Source organism: Brachyistius frenatus, unplaced genomic scaffold (assembly GCF_029030835.1).
Source record: "Brachyistius frenatus isolate BFR_SWC_R1_liver_20210118 unplaced genomic scaffold, ASM2903083v1 Contig_463, whole genome shotgun sequence".
NCBI lineage: Eukaryota > Metazoa > Chordata > Actinopteri > Embiotocidae > Brachyistius > Brachyistius frenatus.
In genome coordinates this window covers 47,501-57,500 of record NW_027211062.1, presented here as the reverse complement: position 1 = coordinate 57,500, position 10,000 = coordinate 47,501, and the positions used below count along the sequence as shown (strand labels likewise).

At 45.4% G+C, this 10,000-nt stretch overlaps 3 protein-coding genes across 4 annotated transcripts in view; all 3 read right to left on the bottom strand.

The window, feature by feature from the left end:
* The window catches only part of rbm46 (RNA binding motif protein 46), a 13,257-nt gene extending 11,819 nt beyond the window's left edge, over positions 1–1,438 (bottom strand). The window contains exon 1 of the mRNA XM_069687447.1: positions 1,357–1,438. Coding sequence (XP_069543548.1) covers positions 1,357–1,423 — 67 coding nt within the window. The 5' untranslated portion in view covers positions 1,424–1,438. The remainder of the gene's footprint in view (positions 1–1,356) is intronic.
* A 1,855-nt stretch (positions 1,439–3,293) lies between these two features.
* On the bottom strand, positions 3,294–6,287 carry LOC138614175 (lecithin retinol acyltransferase-like). Its single transcript, XM_069687448.1, has 5 exons — positions 6,043–6,287; positions 5,769–5,874; positions 5,482–5,556; positions 4,900–5,052; positions 3,294–3,607 (listed from the first exon to the last, which is right to left on the bottom strand). The coding sequence occupies exons 1-5, from the start codon at positions 6,282–6,284 to the stop codon at positions 3,452–3,454; spliced, it is 732 nt and encodes a 243-aa protein (XP_069543549.1). The 5' UTR covers positions 6,285–6,287; the 3' UTR covers positions 3,294–3,451.
* Positions 6,288–7,471: 1,184 nt separating this feature from the next.
* The window catches only part of LOC138614171 (lecithin retinol acyltransferase), a 3,637-nt gene continuing 1,108 nt past the window's right edge, over positions 7,472–10,000 (bottom strand). Inside the window, exons 2-3 of one of the 2 annotated variants that reach the window (XM_069687442.1) lie at positions 8,117–8,312; positions 7,472–7,740 (exon numbers count right to left, since the gene is read on the bottom strand). In XM_069687442.1, the coding sequence (XP_069543543.1) occupies positions 8,160–8,312 (153 nt within the window). In that variant the 3' untranslated portion in view covers positions 7,472–7,740; positions 8,117–8,159. Of the gene's footprint in view, positions 8,313–10,000 lie in introns of both variants that reach the window. The other variant, XM_069687441.1, reaches the window with a different exon arrangement.

The following is a 10,000-nucleotide window of genomic DNA, read 5'->3' as shown; positions in this document are numbered from 1 at the left end:
AACTGATCATTGATGTCACTGATTCACTGATTCACAGATTCATTGATGTCACTGATTAACTGATGTCACTGATTCAGATTCATTGATGTCACTGATTCACTGATTCACAGATTCATTGATGTCACTGATTCACTGATTCATTGATGTCACTGATTCACTGATGTCACTGATTCACTGATTCACAGATTCATTGATGTCACTGATTAACTGATGTCACTGATTCACTGATGTCACTGATTAACAGATTAACTGATTCATTGATGTCACTGATTAACTGATGTCACTGATTCACTGATTAACAGATTAACTGATTCATTGATGTCACTGATTCACTGATTAACAGATTAACTGATTCACTGATTCATTGATGTCACTGATTCACTGATGTCACTGATTCACTGATTAACAGATTAACTGATTCATTGATGTCACTGATTCACAGATTCATTGATGTCACTGATTCACTGATTCACAGATTCATTGATGTCACTGATTAACTGATGTCACTGATTCACTGATTAACTGATTCACAGATTCATTGATGTCACTGATTAACTGATGTCACTGATTCACTGATGTCACTGATTCACTGATTAACAGATTAACTGATTCATTGATGTCACTGATTCACTGATTCACAGATTCATTGATGTCACTGATTCACTGATGTCACTGATTCACTGATGTCACTGATTCACTGATGTCACTGATTCACTGATTAATAGATTAACTGATTAATAGATTAACTGATTAACAGATTCACTGATTCATTGATGTCACTGATTAACTGATTCACAGATTAACTGATTAACGGATTAGCTGATTAACGGATTAACTGATTAACGGATTCACTGATTAACGGATTCACTGATTCATTGATGTCACTGATTAACTGATTAACAGATTCACTGATTCACAGATTCACTGATTCACTGATTAACAGATTCACTGATTAACAGATTCACTGATTAACAGATCAACAGATTCACTGATTCACTGATTAACAGATTCACTGATTAACAGATTCACTGATTAACAGATTAACTGATTCACTGATTAACAGATTAACTGATTCACTGATTCACTGATTAACAGATTCACTGATTAACAGATTAACTGATTCACTGATTAACAGATTCACTGATTAACAGATTCACTGATTCACTGATTATCAGATTCACTGATTCAGGGTCTTTTCTTCATGTAAACATTCATATTTTGAATAATCCATGTTTACAGAACAAGTTACAGAATCAGTTCTCTGAGGTTCATGTTCTCGAGTGAAGTCTCCCAGACTGAATGAAGATGAACGGTGGTACCGGGCCTCAGCGGGCCGCCCCCGTCCCTCCTACGTACCCGGTGGGGGTCCCCCGTACTTCCTCTGCCCGTTGTCCTGCACCACGTGGTAGCCCGTCTTGTTCATCAGAGCGAGCAGCGCCAGCTCCTTCGCACAGGACGCCTTGAAGTCGTCCCCCACCAACGGGCCGACTCCGCCCGAGTCTCCGTCCGAGTCTCGGTCCCCGTCTGTCCGGCAGACACCACAGTCAGCCTGATGGGGGCGCTCTGCCGACATCGCATTTCATCGTTTCTTCCATCGTAACTACGATGTTTCTTATTTACTTTAAAATTCATTATTAATTTTTTGCATGCCTGAAAATGACCTCGATGAATTAGAATAAGTCAATAAATTAATAAATACACCTTTACTGCCTTTAATGTCACATGTTGTACTTGATAAGTGTTCAGATTCAACCTCTGTTTCACGAACATGGTTCATCTTCTGGGGACCTGACAGGCAGGTGGGACGGCCCTCCGGGGGCCCGTCTCCCACCTTTTAGCCTCACTGAGGACAGTGAACAGCCCAGAGGAGGTTTCACCTCTGAACTTTTAAACTTTTAAAATGTCTCACTCCAACCGCACAAACGGAAACGCAGCTCTTAAGCTAGCGGCTATGTAACCCGACGGGTTGAAAGCTAACTCCCCCCGGACACGCACACCTCACCTCCCGGACACGCACACCTCACCTCCCGGGCCCTGAGGCCCGGACACGCACACCTCACGCACACCTCACCTCCCGGGTCGTGAGGCCCGGACACGCACACCTCACCTCCCGGGTCGTGAGGCCCGGACACGCACACCTCACCTCCCGGGTCGTGAGGCCCGGACACGCACACCTCACCTCCCGGGTCGTGAGGCCCGGACACGCACACCTCACCTCCCGGGTCGTGAGGCCCGGACACGCACACCTCACCTCCCGGGTCGTGAGGCCCGGACACGCACACCTCACCTCCCGGGTCGTGGGCCATTTCTTCAGCGCTTTCCTCTTGACCGGGTTAATTCCTTCGACGGCGGCAGTTCACGGACAACAGTCGGACCTTCGGCGGGACCTTTTCCTGGACGAAGAGCCGCAGCCGCCGGGAAAGTCTCCGGAGACGAGACGTTACCGGCACATCCGGGAACTTTGGCCTCCGGCAGGAACACGCCCCCTTTTTGGCGGAAAGTGACAGGTCGCCATTTTGACGCAAATCAGCGGTCGAAGAAGAACCGTTAGAAAACCACGTTAGACACGCGGGACATGTGGAAACGTTTAATTTGATCTCTCTTCGGCCTCCTGTTCAACTCTGTACCCCTCCGGTACCCGTCGGCCCGCTGGTTCGGTTCCGGTTAACGGACCCTGATTAGAAACAGACTCGGCAGTTATTCACACAGCGGGACACTGTCCCCCGGAAAGGGGCGTGGCGGTGGAAACCACACCCGCTCCGGGTGACGTATCACCGCGGTCTCATGAATGAGTGACGTGACGCTTCAGCCAACCAACACGTTCTGCAGGGCACGGAAGGCGGGACAACATGCAGCCGTAGGACGAATAAAATAAAAGGAAATAAAATACCAAATACGTGTATTAAAACAAATTAAATATGACAAATAAATGCAATAAAAATGCAACAGAATCCAATGGAAGATCATTTAAATTATTGTATAAAAATTGTATAATAGAAAAAATAAGATACAATTTTAGGTGTAAAAGAAATGATCACATGCAATAAAATGAGTAATTTAAAATGCCAAAATAAATATAACGAAACAAATAAGAATCATTGCAGTACAAGTAAAAAAAATATGATAAAATGTTTTAAAAAATAACAATAAAGTCAATGAAAATTATGAAAATAAAATGCCAGAATAAGACGTAGTAAGAGATAAATAAAGTCAAAACAGACAAAATGATTTAATCACACTCAGTTGATTATAAAATAAAATTGTATTTAATCGAATTAGAAGATTTTACAGAACAAAGGATAAAGTAGACAGAGAGAAACTTTTCCTCCAATTAAAGAACAAAATTAACTGAATGTCGGATGAATCACAGATTAAATGTTGTTAAATCGGATTTGTTGTTGTAGTTTTGGCTTCACATGCCGACAATTTAAAGTTGCAGTCGTGTGTTTGTTCATGCAGCCATCCAGATGAGGAAGGGCAGCAGGACGGCCAGCAGGGCTGAGGAGGCGCTCACAGCTCGCAGGTACAGCAGCAGACACGCTCCCAGCACCGCCGTCACCTTGGCAACGCGCCGACTCAGCAACAGCTTCCTTACCGTCTTACAGAACTGATGAAATGAAGACAAAATGCACATTTTGAGTCTCTTATTGGTCTTTCTGAGTCTTATTGTGGTTGTTTTAAGTCTGATCAAAGCCATTTTGCATCCTTTCTTGGTCATTTTGAGTCCCTGTGGAGTCATTTTCCATCCCTTTGTGATCAATTGGTGTCTTTTTGTCATCATTTTGCATCCTTTTTTTGGACATTGTGAGGCTCTATTGCAGTTATTCTTAGTCTCCTTGTTGCCATTTTGCATCCTTTTGTGGTCATTTTGTGTGTTTGTGGTCATTCAGAGTCATTTATGTAATCGTCGTGGTATTTTTGCATCTTTTTTGGCCATTTTGAGTCTCTTGGTGCTCATTTTGCATCCCTTTGTGGGTATTTCATGTCTCTTTGTGGCCATTTTGCGTCCCTTTTTGGTTACCCAAAAAGGTCAAAGGTCAACTTTACTTCTCATAAAGTCAGTGTGGTAAAGTTGGTCATTCTAGAAGCTCTGGTCTCTGATATTGGACCTGAAACAGATACTTATCAATATTTTGAATCATTTTTTTAGGTGTGTGGATCAACTAATTGATTAATTATCTGATCATTATCCAACTTTGAGTTCTCCTCTGGTGTGTTTACAACAGCACTGTCACAGCAGAGTCTCATCAGTAAAGATGATTAAAGAGTCCCTCTCTTCATGCTTCCATCTCTTCGCCCTCCCTCGTCTTCCTCCGCTCCGCCTGGCCTGAAAGCAGCATCGCGTTCGCTCCGTTCTCTCGCTGCTTCACTCCGACCACCGAGTACAATACGGCGGAACAATAGAGCTTTCACTGACGGCCCGTTGCTGCAACACGGAGGCTTAACCCAGTTAATCAGCTTTAATCTGCAACAGGAAATAAACGCCTCGCAGCCGAAGCTCAGACTCTGATGAAAACTCCAAAGTAGGAATGTACACAGTATTCTTTATAACACAGAAGATTTCATGTGTATTTAGATACTCTGGTACTGAACCGGAAACCTGCTGTTACAGCTCAAACGACAGCTGGACTCTGATTGGATGAAGAGTTTTTCAAATGTGACGTCACTCAGTGATTGAACTGCTGTTGAAACAAGTTATGTCATGTAAACGGTGGAAACAGCTTGTTTCTACACGTATGTTCTGACTGATGAACACAACAACTGATAACAGCGCACACGTCTTCAACTTCAACTGTTTCAAATTCTTTCAACTGACAGTTCAGTTGTTTCCAAACTTTCCAACTGTGTCAGTTCATCATTGAGACGACTTGAATCTGATTGTTGCTCTTTTGACGTCACCTGGAAGGTCTGGAAGCTCACGACGGTGCCGTATCTGCAGTACATGACAAAGTGCTCACAGTTGTACCACAGCAGGCTGTAGCTCACTTCCCCCAGCAGCTTCTCCGCCCGGCGGGCCACCTCGTCGCCCTGCAGCGCCGCACGGCTGCACACCTGCGCAGAGCACCGCACAGGTGAGTCTCAGCTCCACCGCGGACACGTTCAGCCTGCTGCTATTTCTGCTGCGTCACCTCGTCTGGTATTAACGTTTATTCAGAGGGGAAATCTCCGTTTGCGCCATAACATTTCTCTCTCATTGTTCTCTGTATGATCACGTTTCTATTTTTAATCTCTAATCAGACCACAATGTAAACACTCTCGTTAAAACCTCACATCTCACATACAATACAAATGAAATTTAAATGTGTGATGCACAGGCCCGTCCACTGGAGGAAAATATGTCTGGTGTTGTTGACGCGTGAGATTCAACTTTAAACACATTCATAATTAGAGCACATGAATGGACGTTAAATACATTTAAATCAAGAGTTGCATTAAAGTATTTTCTCCTGAGTTTACGACCACGTTGCTGTCTGTCCTCACCTTGTCCGTGGGGTTGATGAGGATTTCCGATCCGTAGGCGAAGTCCTCCACGGAGTCCACTCTGATGCTGCCGCACTGAGGACACACGAGTCACGTCACGTTTTCATCGTGAAAACCTTCGTATATAAAAACTATCTGTCGCCCAGCTGCTGCAGCCTCACGTTACCGTGACAACCGGCCAAACAGACACACCTCTGTGTCATTGGGTTTGGGCATCGAGACGGGGAGACAACACTGCCACCGTCAGGTCAGACTGGAAATTACACGGTTAAAAACGGGCTCCCTACCTTGGCTAGGACTCCCAGTAAGAGTCTGCTGTTGGTGACCATCCGTCTGATCTGATACTGATCACGGGACACCACCGGCAGGATGTCAGGGATGAAATGAGCTACTCTGGAGGGACGGACACGGGACAGAGGACACAGGACAGAGAATAGAGGACACATAAGGAGGCAAAAACATTTAGATCAGCATCACTTCTTCTTCTTCTGACTGAGTTTGAACTTCTAATCCTTCTTTTGTCAGCGTGTTCGACCAATCAGATCGCAGCACCAGACTCACCTGCCCCTCCCCAGGTAAATCCCAAAGTGGGTGAACATGGTCCTGGGGACTTCCAGCAGGTCTCCCCTCCTGAATATCAGGTCATGTTTACTCTCTGTCCCCTCGCCCGTCTGTCTGCTCGTCTTCTCCTCTTCCTCCTCTTCCTCCTCCTGCTCGTCTTCCTCCTTCTTCGTCTTCTCCACCTGCGGCTCCAGTCTCAGCGTGGAGATGAAGACCAGAGCGAGGAGCTGCAGAGGAGACATGTTGAGAGGAGACATGTTGAGAGGAGACGGAGGGGGAAAGTGCAGCCGTCTCCTGACGGGGTTTATTGTGCTGGTGGGCGGAGCTTAGAGGATTAAAGCTGCTGCAGAGTTCAAGTTCACTTCACAGCAAACTGACGACCAAGAACTCAACACGACATTCATCTAAAGACAACACACGTTTACATCCTAGAGTTCACAAAGACAACAACAAAGAGACACAACACAAACAAAGAGACAAAAAACAAACAGAGACAAAAACAAACAGAGACCAAAACAAACAAACAAACACAAAACAAAATAAACAAAAAGACACAAAACAACCACAAAGACACAAACTGACATAAACTGTAATTCATGTCAGATCACGAAAGTTCGGTGTTCACAGGAACAAAAGTTCATGCTGCTGTAGTTCCCACAGATCACCAGCAGAGGGCGACAAACGACAGATCACCAGAGGACTGCTGAGTCCATGTGCCTGAGAAGGACGACACGTTTTACATGACAAAACGTTCCATATAAAACATAAAATACTGATATACATAAAATATCATAATATATATATATATGATATTAGTGTTTAGACAGAGATATTATTTTACCCAACCATTTTTTTTAAATCCAAACAAAAATTATAACTATAAAATAAATGAATGTATCGAACCACTTATTTCATTATTTTTGAGATTTGAAAATGAAGACGACTACTTTGTTCACTATCATAACTACTGCAATATTAAAGATGTCACTATTTTAATTTATTGGTCACACTTGATGAGAGGCTGTGGCTCAGACGGTAGAGTGGGTTGAACACTAGTCAGAAGGTTGGTGGTTCAATCCCCAGCTCCTCCTGTCCACATCCCTAAGTGTCCCTGAGCAAGACACTGAACTCTGAGTTGCTGGTGTGTGAATGTCCCCTGATGGCAGCACCTTGCATGGTGATCTGTCTCATTAGTGTGTGAATGGAAAAACATGTTAAAGAGCTTTGAAACCAAAAGGTGATAAAACTGTACAGAGCATTTACCATTTTATATAGCATTTCTTCTGTTTACTGAAAGATTTAACAAAAAGAGCCATTTAATTCTGTCAAAACATTCAGGATTCTTTACACCTCAGAGGAGACTTTAGGGGCTCAAACACAAATACAACATGTTAAAGTTATTAAAAGAAGACAACATGTGCACTTTTACTTCCATTTCCTTTATTTACATTTTTAGTATGTAGTATAAAGTGTTACAGCGTCATAAAAAAACAGATTCTGTACAAAAGTATGTTACCGTTTGAAAACAACCGGGTTGAGGAGGATATTTACAGATATTTACACGAGAGCTTCAGCCGGTTACAGAGCGCAGACGAACATGGAAACAGTTTCACGGTGTTTGGTGTCGGGATATGAAAGTCCAAGCTTCTTTTCGGGACTCTGCAGCGGAGCGGGGGGGCGGTTCACGGCGTCCTGCTCCTTTAAGAGTCAAGAAAAACGCTTAATTTGACACGTAACTACGAATAAAAGTCTGTTGTGTTTTCATTTTGTTTACATGCAACCTGAATAAAAAAAGTAGTAAATATGAAACAATCTTTGGTCTTCCTCTTCCACGTCAGTCGGGGTGGGCGGCACAAAGGGGCGGGGCTTTGGTCCTTCGAGTTTCTGTTTCCGTCAGTAATAAGTTGCTAACATTGCTAATGCTAACTACCATTTCCTGTTTTTCTGTTTATCCCAAACAAACAAACAAAAAATGTAAAACAACGATCACTTCCTGTGCAGCAGAAAAGAGCTGTAACAGCGAAATGACCGGGAGTTAAAGGAGACGACTGCGTCCTCTCCGTCGGTCTCCGACCTGCTCAGAACCGGCGCCGAGGCTCCCGGCGGCCCGGCGGCTCTTAGCTGGCCATCCACAGGGTGAAGGGGATGAGGAGGGAGGGCAGGGCGGTGCTGCACGATACTCCCAAACACACCATGGACAGGAGCCCCAGCAGCGCCGTCAGGAAGATGTTCCGCTGGTCCCGGATCAGACGCTTTAGACTCTCGCAGAACTGGAGACAAAAAGAAGAGACGGCAAAATGAAATGGTTCTGAAGAATATCAAGTCGGGATGTTTTCAGAAGTAACACCAGGAGAACAGCATCAACTCTCGAAAGCACCGAACAGCTTCTCACGGGGCGGGGCGGGGCGGGACGGGACGGGGCGGGACGGGGCGGGGCGGGGCGGGACGGGGTGGGGCGGGGCGGGGCGGAACGGGAAGGGGCGGGGTGGGGCGGGGCGGTTCTCCAGGACCTCTGGGAGGTGGTTCTACCCTCGGCCCGATCTTTGTATCAGACTGTTTTTGGACCAATTGACAAATTGTTGACATTTTATACAATCGATTAGTTTAACAACAGAAAAATCATTTTGAGTTTCGACCTTAAAAAGAATCAGAACGTTTGCTGAAAGTTTCGAACGTCGAATTTAAAAAACCTTTCATGTTGAAGTGAAGCGCCGCCTGGACCTCCGGCTCAGCGAGCCTCTTCTTGTGGAAGAACCTGGAACATAATTGGCCTGTTGTTTGTTTTACTGCAGGGCCCCCTGAGGCCCCTTTAAGAGCTCCTGTTGGCCCCCCACCCCCCCCTTTGAACCACCCTGGAGGAGGCAGACTGCAGGCAGGTCAACTGTTTAGGTTGAAAATTACAGGAAGTGAAACTCGATCAGGGGAAAGTCTGTTTGCTGCCGGAGGGAAACCAAAGTCTGTTCTTCATTCCTGCTGCGTTTTAACACATTTCATCAAATAAACAGAGAAGAACTTTTGTTTTTGTTTTGTTGTTGTTGTATTTTCTTGAACATTAAATGGAGATTAAACTTCCTGAACTTCTGAGGGACTCGGCAGCTCTTTGTTCCACTGCATCGTGTGACGGATTCTCCTCCAACAACCGCTCGTCTCATCACGTTGGTCGAGTTTGGAAGAAAAGCTGAGTCGGCACTTTCATACAGTTCACATGAAAAGTGAAAGAAATAGTTGTTGAGGTCATCCTACCGACGGAGAACAGCAAGGTACCGCTGGGTTGGTTCTTTAAAGAACTGGAGAACTTTCCCTGCTTTTGACTTTGTTTCAGACTTTGGACTGTTTTTAGACCTGGTTCTGGACTGGTTTTGAAGCTAGTTTTGGACCTGGACTGGTTTTGAAGCTAGTTTTGGACCTGGTTCTGGACTGGTTTTGAAGCTAGTTTTGGACCTGGACTGGTTTTGAAGCTAGTTTTGGACCTGGTTCTGGACTGGTTTTGAAGCTAGTTTTGGACCTGGTTCTGGACTGGTTTTTGATGGGAGCGTGGTTAGTTGTGTCCACAGTGTTGAGCTGAACCGGGCCGGGCCTGACTATGAACAAACCGCAGAGGGACCGGAGCTGGAAGGCTCCGCTGCCCTCCTTCATCATCATCATCATCATCATCATCATCATCGGTTCCTGCCAGGCGGCTGCAGGTCTGAATGCAGCTCTTGTTCTCAGGACTTTTCCAAGCAGCGACCCAGATTTTCCTTCGGTGCTCAGACGGAGGTGGAGGGAGGACCGGACCGGACCGGACCGGACCGGGCTGCACCTGAACACCAACACACCGCTCCGCTGTTGTTCTCAGAACCGAGTACGGTACTGGAACTTCAGACTTTTAGGGAAACACAAAGGAACACGTGTTTCCTGTTCTGAAGTTGATTCGTGAGCAGACTCACTTTGACGCGCTCGCTGTGCAGACAGTAAA